Below are 13,848 nucleotides of genomic sequence, written 5' to 3'. Positions count from 1 at the left end.
GATTACACGTTGTTGATGCCTGATTCAAAATTAATTTTAAAACATTGTAGGTATCTATCACTGATGCCAGACGTCTCCAGGCTTTCAGCTCTGCACAAGAGCCTTCTCTGTTATACTAACTGCAAGCTGCAGGTCTACCAGAAGCTTGCCAAAGTGCTGCCATTTTGATAGTTTGTGAATTGAGAGAGACATTTTTATGTAGACTGAGGTTATGTCTTTTAGAAGAAAATCAGCTTATTCAAAGGGAAAACCTTCCATTGCTATTCTTAAGTTATCAATTGACAAGAAGACACTAGTGCTGACATAAACCATCAAGTGTGTACAGAAAGCTGTCAGCGTATTCACCTACTCCGAGTCTATAGCTGCTCTGATAACAATGCACGACAGTTATTGTTGGAGTCGACGGAAATTACTGTTCCTGTTCCCAATTTTGTGTAGCTGAGACTCCAAGGCTTGTACTATTATAGTTATTTTTCTAAATGGAGAATTGAAGCAAAGGCAGTGGAGTTGCAAATAGTGACAGGTTACCTATGTGAAACTTCCAGCTTCTTCTCTGATATTTCTAAGGGCTGTCTCCAGTCTAAGAAAAGGAACAGCTGTTTCAGAGCTGTGCATGATGAGCTCACAGCATGATGGTTGGAGTTGCCAGATTTTCATAAAAGGGATATTTTTTAGGTGGAACTTGAATTATGTTATCAAATGATTAATGTAGAAGAATGGTAGGAGAGATGCAATACTGATTATCCATATGGGGAGGAGAGAAAGCTTAATAGCCAAGTTAATATAAATTAATATAAATGAAAGTTAATCTAACTAATTTCATTATTTGCACAGATACGGTCAAGAGCTAAAATAGAGAAAATCCGAGCCAGTCTGTTTAACAGTAGTGATCTCATTGGTTTGTCAAGTCTGGATGGTGAAGATGAACTGATGGAAATGTCAACTGAAGAGATTTTAACTGTTTCTACTGTAAATCAGAGTTTATTTGACACACAAGGGAGCCCAGCACTAGAAGACTACTTCAATGATAAGTCAATAAAAGGTATGTGCTTTTCATACAGGCAGATGTCTCACTTGTATTGTGACATACAAGGAACCAGATTCTACAGTTATCCAAATAATAACTAGTGTTAAGCCAAAACAAAAGAAGACATTCAATTCTCTGTCAAAAATGGGGTATTCAAGTTCAGAGGAGTAAGATCTGCTCGTAGAACTTTTCTAAGCCATTTCTTCTATCGGTGCAACTCGTGTGTGATACAATATTTTATCTGAATGCAAAGTTTTTTTCACATTTCAAACTCTTTAGAGTTGTCATGGTATTTTATTCCCTGTTCTTCTTTTTTGTATTAGGTGAGAAATTGGTCCCCGGCGCTCGAGAGGTCCTCACAGAAATATTTAAAAGCTGTGTCCATTCTGAGCAAATGCTGAGCCTGACTCCAACTAAACCAATTAAGGTTGCTGATATCTATCTTAGTAAAGAGCAGATAAATTCTCAGACTCCTGGAAACCTTCTTCATGTGTTCTTCACAAATGTCCGCCCCCCGAAGAAGGTGCTGGAGGACCAGCTCACTCAGGTAGCGCTTTGAAAACTTTTCAGGATCTTTTTGTGCAACTCAAAAGCATTGGTTAATTATTCATTTTCTGTGTTGGAAGATTCTAAGGAAATACGGTGTGCCCAAGCCGAAATTTGACAAGAGCAAGTATAACAAGGTGGGCAAAGAGCAGCATCCAGTGAAGGTTGTGAGCACCAAGCGCCCGGTTACAAAACCACCCACAAAAGAGAAGTCTGTGCTCAATAGCGTCAGGTTAGTGTCTTCAGCCTCTTGGCTGTTAGGAAACATTTGATTTCCCTTTAGGATCTAGATTGGTTTTTTCCTCTGTATTTCCTTGTAACGATTAGAAGAGGAAAAAGGGATTTTGAGAACATTAAAGACATTCAAGCAATGTTTCGGCTTTTTTGAACAGACATGAGAAAACTAACATTCATTTCATCCCTTAGCCGGACTGCTTTAAGTGAGAAGAAACCTACTGTAAAGCCAAAGTCTCCTGAGAAGAGCAAACCTGAAGAGAAGGACCCTGAAAAGTCTCCCACAAAGAAACAGGAAGGTAGTAGCTGTACAGGACTCTTGTACTGTGTTAGCATCTTAGAAAGGAGATATGTTTTTGGATTGGCATGTTTAAACAATGTCATGATAGATTTGGTTTGTCTTTGTTTTTAAGTACCCTAACATAGGGTGTTTTTAAGTAGCAGTGAACATTCTGCTTTTATTTGTGTATTTGTAAATCTGGACTGTTCAATGTAAGTGAGAGCAAACCATGCTCAGTGAACTGGTATCCAGTATTCTTGCACTGATATGCGTAGGCCTCCTAAATACTTTGGGTAGCAAACCAACTTCCTAGAGGTGTTATGTCAAGGGTTTTTTGTACACTGGGGAAGAGGATATGATGGAGTTGAACTTACGTGTTTTAGAACCATGTTACACAACTTGTGTAAGAAAATTAGCTATTAAGTTTAAAAAAAAAATTGGAGGGAGAGGGGATTTCCTTCAGCATTCAGCCAACTATGATACGTGGCTAGATGTGCTGGTGGAGCTATTCCAGAGGGCAGCTGGAGGATCTGTGTCCGTAAGGAAAAAAATTGATGCCCTTTACTCAGGGCTAGGACCTGAGCACAGCGTGATGTTTAGAACTCCCTGAGAATGAGCCACGGTGGGGTGGGTGAAAGCAGAAGGAAGCTGGCAGGTAGCCACCTCGTACACCAACCATTTTCCTATGTGGTGTGTGGACTTCATAGTAAGTCATTAACTATTCTATGGTGGTTCTGTCTCTACTGTCAGTTCCTGAGGAGAAGTATTTGACACTGGATGGATTTCACAGATTTGTCGTTGACCGATCTAAGCAGGATATCCGTAGTGTGTGGAGAGCTATCCTGTCCTGTGGATATGATCTGCACTTTGAAAGGTAAGTTCTAGAAACCTCTTCAAAAAGGCGATGACACCACTTAATTGTGCTCACTTGAAACAAGTGCTCCTATTCCGTGCAGCGTATACGTTCCAGCAGGTGTAATGCCATTTGCATTTCAGGTGTGCCTGCATTGATGCAAGACATGCACAGAAAGCATCTCGGAAATGGACGCTGGAAATGGACGTGGCTCTCGTTCAGTACATCAACAGGCTTTGTCGTCACCTCGCAATTACACCAGCACGACTTCATCCACATGAAGTATATTTGGATCCAGCTGATGCAGCAGATCCTAGGATTTCCTGTCTGTTGAGTATGTATGCCTTGTAGTGTTTAGAACTGATTATGCTTTATGGTGTTCTTGTTTTGTGTTCTTACTCCCATACTGTTTGTGTTATGTCAGAAAAGGCACCTGCTGGCACTGCTGAATCTTTTGAAGAGAGGCTCCCGGGGATATCCAGGCTCCCTGGTTTCACACGAGAGTGGTTTTCTCAGGTCCATTTACTGAGCAGAGAGCTGCTCCGAGCTTGGAGTGACGAACACAGGGATAGAACTTACCCTATTTGCTTTGGTGCTTATTGGAGGACTTCAGTTAGGTAGTTCCATTTCTGCAGGGTGGTCACTGCTCCCTAGAGTTGGCATTGATGCTGCCTGTGGTAGAACTTCAGTGCTGCTTGTTCTTCTCTGCTCCAACACAGGGGAAGTAAGGAAAAAAATACGATGATTTAAAGGGTAGCACTGAAATCACTAAGCTGTCTGGTTCTCCTGCCTCTTTGTGTGCTTTCTACCATACCGTCCTGCATCTGTGTTCACACACGGGCACAAAGGCTTTCCTGGACCTAGGGAGACTTCAGTCACCTAAATCCTGTTCAAAGCACTGAGTTCCTTTTAAGAATGTCTTGTGATGAATGCAAATTCACTGATGGTGAAGGACAGTGGACTCAGGTACCAGAGACAAAGCATCCTGGAAGGGATGTCATGGTTCACTGCTGTGCTTGCGTTGTCTGCTCTCATGGTGGTGTGCAAGGATCTTGAGGGGCTGCGTAAATGAGAGCTCCTGTGGCTCCAGGACTGGATCCACTGGGAAGATGGATTTTACAACAGGTAGAGAGTATCTTCATCTCTGGCTGAACTTTTCCTCCTCAGATGTTCCCGTTGAAAGTCTCCGCCTACGGTTTGCACTGCTTCAGTCTCTCAATACAACGTTGGAGACGTTCTTCTTACCACTGGTGGAGCTTCGGCAGACTGAGATGTACAGTAACAGCATTGCTGCGCTGCTGCAGGAGGCCAAAGGTCAGCTTCTTGGGGAGTGTGGGTGTTGCCTGAAGGGGAGTTGTCTTTCCTCTAGTATTACTGTAAAATCACTCCTGATTTCTGAAAGCAATTTGGCAAAGTGTTCCTGATTTACGTGGCTACTGGTGGTGGTGCTAGGATCTATTTATACAATATTAGAACTGTTATCAGCCATGTCCTAATCCAGTGCGCTTCTTCTAAAACTTATTGGTAGCAAATACTTAAAATAATAGTAGTAATTGAAGTTGTGGGTTAGCCATCCATCTCTTACCTACCTAAAGAAGATGCAGTTATTATTTGACCACTGTCCATCAAAGATTTTCAGAAAACAAGATTGTAGAAGGACAGATTAACTGCACCAAAACATCTGTTTCTTTATTTAGGTTTAATCTTCTATGACACAAAAATAACTGTAATGAACAGAGTGCTGAATGCCACTGTCCAAAGAACCGCCGATCATGCAGCCCCAGAAATCACCTTGGATCCCTTGGAAATAGTTGGAGGTAAGGGAAATGTTTATCCTCTCCAAAACTCATTGTAATCCATTGTAACACATCAGACCTGTCTTACTGAAGCTCAGATGCTTGTTAATGCAGAATACTCTGCACATGAGGATTATATGTTGTTCTTCCGTTTGTTATTAAATAGGGGAGATCCGTTCTTCAGAAAATTCCTACTTCTGCCAGGCAGCGAGGCAGCTCGCCTGCGTGCCATCCTCACAGCTCTGTGTCAAACTCGCCAGTGGTGGGGACCCTACGTATGCGTTCAACATCCGGTTCACAGGGGAGGAGGTCCATGGAACAAGTAGGTTGGGATTGGGGTTACCAGTGCGGGTGACATCAGGTACAGTTGTGAGAACTTACTCTAGGTGGAATCCAAGTTTCTACCAGATCATGGCTTGTGTTAACTTTAAGGAGCAGCATTTACTCTTGCCGTGTTTGTTTTCCGGCACATGGAGGAAAAAAAAAAAAAGCAGCATCCGGGAATTAAGCAAGCCAGGCATCTGTTAGCAAATAGAGCAGGAAGTGTATGGGCAGGGGATTTTGCTGACTAGAGACCAGGAAATAAAGTAATAAAATGTTTGAAATGTGGGAAGAGCATTGCATAAGAGCGTTTTCTGTAGGTTGGTTGATGTTTAGCCATTGTAAACCCAGGCTGTGCTGATTGATATGTATGAGCTTCAACTTGTCCTGAGGTGAACGGGTGGTGGCTGCGATAGGGAACAGTGGGAGGTTTTGCTGCTTTAAAATCTGTCCTTGATTTTGCAGAAAATGGTACTATAAAACTGCATCTTACTTATTTTTGCGAGGAGATGAACAGTATTTCTTGTAATCATCTTAATAATTGTCATGTGACTAGTTAAAGAATGAATCCAAAAAGGAATAGATGTTGTACTGCCCTGCTTCACCTAGTTGGAAGGGAGACAGACTCCTCAGGGCATAGCAGTACTACTCTTCATCAGAAAGTGTTCATTGTTCATCTTATGGCATTAAGCAAGATGATTATGCCTTCTCTTCTGTTGACACTATTTAATCAGCGGGATTTCTTTTTGTAAATTCTCCTTTACGTGGGCCTGTTTGCATGTTGGCTTTCTTTTGGGGTGCTAGCTCCCTTGGATGCTATGTGAGTTGCATGGAGTCCAGGAATAGGCTTAAATTACCCAAGAGCCAGAAAAATCCTGCTGTGTTGAATAATCGATAGGTTATCAAGGCAAATACCACCCAACTGTCAAAGAAAACTGATCACTGCTATCTGGGTTAATTCAGCCTCCGTGTGCTGATTATAATAGTTCCTTTTTGGAGGTTCATGGAGGATATGACATTAGAGGAGAAAAGCCCAAAATGCACTTCTCATATTGCCAGCTGGTGTCATTTATCAGACTGTAAAGGAAGATTCTCTGGAGTGTGTACCTGCTACTGAACAAAAGGCTATCTAATGCCTTCTCTTCTCGTTAAGGTCCTTCATTGTTATGGACTATATCTCTAAAGAGATAACTGTTGTTTCCACAGCTCAGCGTCTTTAATGATTTCTGATACTTTGTCTCACTGCTTAGAGGTGTGGAAATGCACTGCATGCAGCATAATGCCCTGTTGTTATGCAGATAGCACCATTCATCTCCTAATCATGTTAGGAATTCCATTTGCAGGCCAACTGGTACGTGCAGCAGCAAGCGTTCTTCGTGCTAGTCTTGCACAGAGTGCTGGAGGACAGAGCAGAAGTTAGGAGTTCAGCAGGAGGCAATTCAATGAATATTTTTGCATGCAATTACACTATTAAATTGTGGGTCTGAGCATGAGTGCCAGGGCTGACATCTACCCACTGTTGTTAGGTCTTGTGTCTGTGCAGCCAGAGAGGTTAAGCACATAACCTAAGGCTTGAAACAAATTCTGGATTAAATGGCAGTAATAACAAGGCCCTTTGTTTTTTTGCCCCGCTCTCCTGCAGGTGGATCTTTCCGTCACTTCCTCTGGCAAGTTTGTAAGGAGCTGCAGAGCTCCTCACTCTCCCTTCTCCTGTTGTGTCCAAGCTCTGCGGTCAACAAGAACAAGGTGGGATATCTCGGTGCAAGAAATGAAGTTGCATGTGTTTGAACAGAAGCAGAACAGATTTGGTTAGCAACACCGAGCAAAATTGGCTTTGTGAATCCAGGCTGTACTTCAGGAACATCCCACAGCTAACAGACTCGCTGTCAAACTGCTAACACAGATACCGAAGTTGTGTGAATGCTGATTAACCAAGCTTGTAAAAGGAAACCAACTTTATGATGTTTTGATCATTAAGTTATAAGATAATGTGATGTAATGTCACTGCATTATATATAGCCTCCGTGCCACGCTTGAGCGAAACCTTTTGTAGCCACTTCAGCAGTATTCATCTTGTTCCCATCGGTGTTTTCAGAATAGTGTTAATTTGTGGGCCCGCCCTGTACGAGTCCGTTGTTAAATACTGCTCTGTGTGCTCTGTTCCGTTTTTCTGAAGGGGAAGTACATTCTGACGCCTAGCCCCATAACCTACGCAGAGGAGCAGCTGTTTCATTTCTTTGGGCAGCTTCTGGGGATTGCAATTCGAGCAGATGTTCCCCTGCCACTCGACCTCCTGCCCTCATTCTGGAAGACCCTGGTAGGAGAGCCGCTGGATCCTGATGTTGATCTCCAGGAAGCTGACATCCTCACCTACAACTACATAAAAAAGTTTGAAAATGTAAGCAATACTTCTCTCCTCTTTTTGTTCACAATTTTCCCCCGTAAGTATGTTGTTCTGATAGCAGTGACATTTACTGACTGGCAGTGGTTGACTTTGTTGCTAGTAGGTGTTTGTCAGTTGAACAGGATCATGAAGTGTCTGGTGCAGGATGTTACATCCTGAAGACTGGAAAAGCTGCTGGATCTCACGTGCTGCCAGGCACAGTGCAATTGAGGGCTTCTGAAGTGCTGACTGAATCTCCACAGTGCTAAACCAAACGATAATGAACCAAAGCAGTTACTGCCTGCTGGTGTCCACCATGTCTCTAGCCAATATAATCCGTGCACTTTGTACACTGTGCTGTACAAAATTTAAGATGAAGTGAGGATAAGATGCTGTGACACGTTGGTCATTGGGTACTACACGTTTGTTTTGTGACAGATAAATGATGAAACTGAACTGGAAGCTCTGTGTGCAGAAATTGCTTCTCAGCATCTAGCAACAGAGAGCCCTGACTGCCCTAATAAGCCGTGCTGCAAATTCACCTACCTGACCATGACAGGGGAAGAGGTAGAGCTTTGTCCCAGAGGCAGGCACGTTCCAGTGGGGTGAGTACCAGCTTTCTTGGCAGGCCGTTGTGGCGGGTTACATGTGGAAGAAGCATCTCTGGAATGATTTTCCAAATGCCAAGCTCTCCCAGGAAGCTTTTGTCACCAGCTGAAGGCTGGAACAATCTGGGAACGCTTTACATTGGTTGGAAGGAACTTGGAATCTCTGGCACTATTCGTTGCTTTTTGTTCCATAAGAAATAAACAGCTGAGGAGCAGCGCTTATGAACTGCTTGCTAGCTTAAGTAAACACCCACAGATATAAGGCGTGTGAGAAGTGGGTGACGTGAGCATGAGAGAGGAGGAAGAGAAAGATGAAGGAAGTAGACGTAAGTTGGGAAGCATCAGAACACAGATTGATGATGAGTCAATTATTCAAAAACAGAATGTCCTCATAAAACCCTCCTGTGTGTATGTACAGTTTGAGGATTGTGCACCAGGGATCTTAAGCACTCTTCTCTTGAATCTCTGCCCTTTCAGATGGGAGAACAAGGATGTGTATGCAGCTGCCATCAGGAACCTGAGAATGCGTGAGCTGCAGACTCCAGAGTGCATGACTGCAGTGCGTGCTGGGCTGGGGTCCATCATTCCCCTGCAGCTCCTGACCACGCTGACCCCTCTTGAGATGGAGCTGAGGACATGTGGGCTTCCATACATCAACCTGGAGTTTCTCAAGGTGTGAAAAAACGCAGCTTTCTTGGCAAAACTTCCCTGATTGACAAGTAGAGGAAGATCTTTGCACATGAAGGGGTTAGAGGAGAACCTTCTGCACGTGGTATAGCCATGATGGTCTTTATGGCCTGTACTGCCCTGTACTTGAACATCCTTTTGCCTCTGCAGAAGCCTGTAAGATTTCACTGGGTTCAGGAAATAATAACGGTGGGGTTTCTTCCAGAGAGGAATAATTAATTTACTTTTTATTTTTCTCATACAACAAAGAGACTAGGATAAGCCTGTTAGAAAAACTGATGGGTTGGAAAGATATGAAATCAGGTGAATTAATGGTCTGCCATGGCTGGATTCTGTAATGATTTTGAAAAGGCAGAAGACCTTGGGGAGGGAGGTGTAGATAGCATCGCCTTTTGTCATCTTAGTGTAAGTGGGGAAGATTTATGGAGGGAGAAGAAAGCAGCAGTGGACATGGTGCCTTCTTTTCTCTGCTAGGCACACACCATGTACCAGGTGGGACTGATGGAAACTGATCAGCACATTGAGTTTTTCTGGAGCGCGCTGGAGATGTTCACTCAGGAGGAGCTCTGCAAGTTCATCAAGTTTGCCTGTAACCAGGAGCGAATCCCCTTCACGTGTCCTTGCAAGGATGGGGGTCCCGATACCGCCCACGTCCCGCCTTACCCCATGAAGATAGCCCCCCCCGATGGAGCTGCAGGTGGGTTTGTCTGCAGTCTCTTACAGCAACATCAGTTCTGTTGGCATCATGATCACAGTTCTCAATTCCTCCTTTTTAAATTAAAAAATGATCTAAAGTGCAAATAATTGCCACAAGAGGCATGTAATGGTGGCTGTGAGTAAGAAAAGATAACCTGTTTTTAAAACATGTAATTCTGCAAATGTCACAATGAAAATGTTAACTGCTTAACACATCTCTAGTCTCTAGAAGGCACATCTTGTCTATTTGTCCTGTATGCTTTTAAAAGGATAGAACTGTCAGAAATAAGCCTCAGAGCTGGGCAGAAGGGACAGCACTACTTAAGCTTCTGGATATCCACTACGGAGAATTTTGTTCTTTTCATATTTGTTAGTATGGAGCATGGGGAGCGATGCTCTAGGGGAACGAGGCAGGAAGCAGCGGGTGCATTCAGCCTCCTGGTGCTCCTTCCCCCGCAGGTTCTCCGGACTCTCGGTACATCCGTGTGGAAACGTGCATGTTCATGATCAAACTTCCTCAGTACTCGTCGCTGGACATCATGCTGGAGAAGCTCCGATACGCCATCCACTACCGGGAGGATCCTCTCAGCGGCTGAGCGGGACGGGGAGATGCCTCGAGGTGACTCCGGATTGTTTCACGGCTCTGCTAACGTTGGAAACCCTTCCATTCACGTAAAGATACCTCCTGTAACACTGTGTGACAAGCTGGAGGTTAATTTATTTTCTGAACTTTTGTTCCCGTTACAATAATTACTGGAAGACTTACATTTTGTATTTGTAGATTTTGTGGTGGACTGGTTATTTTGCTGCCTTGTTTGTGGAATATTTGTAGGATAGTTTAGTAAAGACCAGTTTGTGTATAATTTAATTTTGAAAAACCTTTAAACATGTACATTTCTAATTTTCTAATTCAGAACGACATTACCCATGCGAACACAACAAAAGTGAGGATGTTCTGAGGCTGAGAGAACTCCGAGGTAAAGGCTCGTAGGTCGCTCTCCCTTGAAGCATTTCTGAGTACAAAGTGGAAGGAATCTGGCTTGGGAGCGGATTGCCGCTGGTTGCCAGCCAGAGCTGGGCACGGCGCTGCCTCTCTCCAGCTGCAGGACGCACAGGGCTTCCAGCACTTCTTGGGTTTTAGAGCAGAAAATACGCCGCCAACATGCATGTTTACATTTCCACCGTTTTCTTGTAACTTTTTAACTTTAAGCAAGCACACAGGTAGCTGCCACAATTCATGTGGGGTTTCAGCTAGGCTCTTCTGATTAGGAAAGTTTATAACTGAAAGAACCGTGAAAAGGAACATAACTCAGTGGCGTTCTTGCCCTAGATGTTCTCGAATGTCCGCTTTGCTTAGTAACAAAATCATTTCTTCATTGTAATTAAAATATTAGCAGAAACAAAATGGCTTCTCTCTGTATGGCTTAAGATACGAGCTTATAATCTGTGACTTTATCCTCTTTCCAAACAAGCTTTCAGAATAATCAGAGAATCAGTCATAGTCGGAGCAGCCCAGGTTGGCAGGGAACTCCCACCCTGCTGTGGGGCCAGGGAGCCTGGCTGTGATGTCCCGTGCCCTGGCCATCCAGCGATGAGGAAGCTGCCATGCCTTCGGGGAGGTTGTACCAGTGAGTGATTGTTCTCACTGTAAAATATTCTTACATCGAGATGAAACCTCTCCCAGTGCAGCTTGTACCTGTTGCCCCTGTCCTTTCCATGTGGCTCCTTCTGAGGAGAGAGCCCCCACCTCTCTACAGGCAGCCTTTCGGTACTAGAATACCGTGATGAGGTCCTGCCCCAGTCTCCTCTGGGGTGAGAAGACCTGACTCTTTCGGGCTCTCTTCAGAGGGCAGGGTCTTCAGCCCTCTGACAGTCTTTGTGGACCAGCTTTGCACCCTTTCCAGTCTGTCCTCATCTTCTGTGACTCGTGGGGACCAGAACTGGGTGCAGTACTGCAGGTGTAGCCTGACGAGCACTGAGTGAAACACTCTTAACTCATATTTGTACTCAAAAATGATTGATCTCTGAGAGCAAGTTATCCTAGAAATGTGACGCTCAAAAGGAGGATGAGGTGAAGGCACAAAGTTGCTTGTTGGAAGACAGAGCTTCTGTTGTATATTCACAGATACTGGTAGATTACGGGGAGAGAAGGATTCTCAAAGCTTCTGTATGTTGCAAGGTATGTTCTGCAGTGGTTTCCAAACAGCCCATCAACGTGCACATCTACCTTTGCTCATGTAAAAACAGCGTTGCACTGTAATGGGGGCATTTAAAATAAGGCATTGCTTTGTTAATCACCTAGAGCCAGATCCAAGTGAGAATTACCTGCGTGCTGAAGAACTGAAGAGAACATGCTGAAATTACTGCTGTGCTACTCGGCTCGGTGCTATATGTAAGTTAAGTGCCAGTACTGAGCTACAAGTTATTTATTTTTCTTCCGATGTGCTCAGTGCACATCAGCCACATGAGAGGTCGATGACAGTGTGTGTAACTGTGCTTCAAGGTGGGTATCATTTGTCTCTTTAGAAGACAGCATACACTAATTTGGCTTGTCAGTGGTAATGGGAATTGAAAAAGCTGTATTTATTGTATATTATTGTGAATATTGGGAATGATGAGTGTGTGGTACTTGGAAGATAATGTGCGAGTAAGAGCGAGAAAAGCCTAAACAAGTGTGTACATTCTTGTTCTGTGAGCGAATGGAAAAATGTGTGTGCAACAGTTGTAGAGGTAGTTGTTGGCATACAGAGTCTCCAACTCCTGTGGTTAGGAAAGCTGTGTTCCCTTCTGTGGCGTATGTCCCTTTTCAAAGGAACAGAGACATGTAAGAAGAATATTTACTCTTGAATCTTGTCCATTTCCTGGTAGAAGCATATATGTAGCTGAGAAATTATTCAGAGTAAGTGCAAACACACACACTGAGTTTACAGTGACCAAGGGAAAACTGAGCAGAACAAGTGGCTCGGAGCCATTTTGTTCCCATCTCAGATGTGCGTTCTCAGACAGGTGCCACAAGGAACTGTGAAGAGCATCGACTGCATTTCATGACAGAACTATTGGTGCTGACAATGAGATGTTTGGGGTTTCTTTCTGACGATTGAATTGCAATTCCTGTGTTGGTTTTAAACCTCCCATTTCGGGCCCTCAGTACTTCAAGTGGACTTGCAAATACCTCACGTGCAGGTGTTTGAGAACTCGGTATGCCAATGGTTTCCAAGGCTCTGAGTACAGCTGTAAGATAACTGCTGCTAATGTCTGTCTTCTCCTTCCAAAGAGCACATTTGAAAGGAACATATCTGCATCTTGGCCCTGAAAAGTCTGCTGTAAAGTTACTTGATACATATTTATTACAATTAATTATTTATGAATACAAATAACAAACTTAGTCAATGCTGTTTACACCTTGCTGTGTAAATGAAGCTTCTTATACAGGAAAACTGTCACATGAATAAATAACCTTCACTGACTTCGTTTTTTCCTGAGGAATGGTATAATCCCTTCAAGAGGATAAGTTGTGTTTGTTTTTAAGTTACAAGGAGGGAAGTGCTGCAGTGGTTTGACTGTAGCACAAATGGCCTTTTGATTAAAGCTTTTCTAATCATCATTACTTTCTTGTGCTTTAAATGAACTTGACATTGTCTGTAATAGGCTTGTTTGTCAAAACAAAGATTGGTTTGTGATTTTTTTATATATACTCAGAATGTAAAGTTATACTAAACAATGGAAAAACTCTGAAGCTGGGTATTAGTTCTAGCTTGGTGTGTGTCCATCTTGGTACCGTACACAGCATTAACCTGTTAAGTGCTCTTGGCCATACAGTGTACACTTGCATAAAGGAGATTCTTAACATCCCTTTAGATGTATCGTGTCCTTATTTGGGGCTGGAAATTAAGGTAATCCTCCACTGATGATGCTGCACTGATGAAGAGGGTTAGAACTACCAGAAACGAAGTTGCAGGCTCTCTGCTTTAAACTCCACTTTTATGGGTTAATACCGTGTAATTTGTATTCGCTTTCACCAGAAATGTAAATATTTTGTACAAAAGGTGAAGGAAAATGATTGCTAATACTTCTCTTAATTGAGATAGTTTGCATTATTTCTCAAGCGTGAGAAATAGTGCAGTAAACCATGGTGTCAGCTCAGTACTTTTTTCCATGCTATTTGAACCAAGGCGCCCTGCAAACCTTCTCACACAACAGAAGAGCCAGCTTAGCTTCCCTTACCTTAGCACTTTCCCCAGAAATGCCAGTGCAAGGTTGGTTTTTAATACCTTTCTTCTCTTGTGTAAATAAATGCTTACATGTGGTGGAAGTGTCCGTAACATGTCTTTATTCTAGAACCAAGACCACTTCAGCCACCTCCAGTCCTCTCCTTTGCATGCTACTGCTGGCATGCACTGCCATGCCCTACAACAGC

The 13,848-nt window shown here is 43.3% G+C and overlaps 1 protein-coding gene across 5 annotated transcripts in view; it reads left to right on the top strand.

Annotated features, from left to right (window-relative positions):
* HECTD4 (HECT domain E3 ubiquitin protein ligase 4) overlaps positions 1-13,283 on the top strand; it is a 69,185-nt gene extending 55,902 nt beyond the window's left edge. For all 5 annotated transcript variants that reach the window (XM_021413381.1, XM_021413380.1, XM_021413384.1 and 2 more), the window contains exons 62-76: positions 835-1,042; positions 1,351-1,574; positions 1,654-1,805; positions 2,000-2,106; positions 2,838-2,961; positions 3,084-3,274; positions 4,108-4,254; positions 4,638-4,757; positions 4,903-5,058; positions 6,700-6,803; positions 7,234-7,455; positions 7,879-8,045; positions 8,526-8,721; positions 9,210-9,432; positions 9,891-13,283. In XM_021413381.1, coding sequence (XP_021269056.1) covers positions 835-1,042; positions 1,351-1,574; positions 1,654-1,805; positions 2,000-2,106; positions 2,838-2,961; positions 3,084-3,274; positions 4,108-4,254; positions 4,638-4,757; positions 4,903-5,058; positions 6,700-6,803; positions 7,234-7,455; positions 7,879-8,045; positions 8,526-8,721; positions 9,210-9,432; positions 9,891-10,027 — 2,478 coding nt within the window. In that variant the 3' untranslated portion in view covers positions 10,028-13,283. The remainder of the gene's footprint in view (positions 1-834; positions 1,043-1,350; positions 1,575-1,653; positions 1,806-1,999; positions 2,107-2,837; positions 2,962-3,083; positions 3,275-4,107; positions 4,255-4,637; positions 4,758-4,902; positions 5,059-6,699; positions 6,804-7,233; positions 7,456-7,878; positions 8,046-8,525; positions 8,722-9,209; positions 9,433-9,890) is intronic.

The sequence above is a fragment of the Numida meleagris genome, chromosome 14 (assembly GCF_002078875.1).
Source record: "Numida meleagris isolate 19003 breed g44 Domestic line chromosome 14, NumMel1.0, whole genome shotgun sequence".
Taxonomy (NCBI): domain Eukaryota; kingdom Metazoa; phylum Chordata; class Aves; order Galliformes; family Numididae; genus Numida; species Numida meleagris.
The sequence above is the reverse complement of the archived record's forward strand: the minus strand, read 5'-3'. Positions and strand labels throughout refer to the sequence as shown.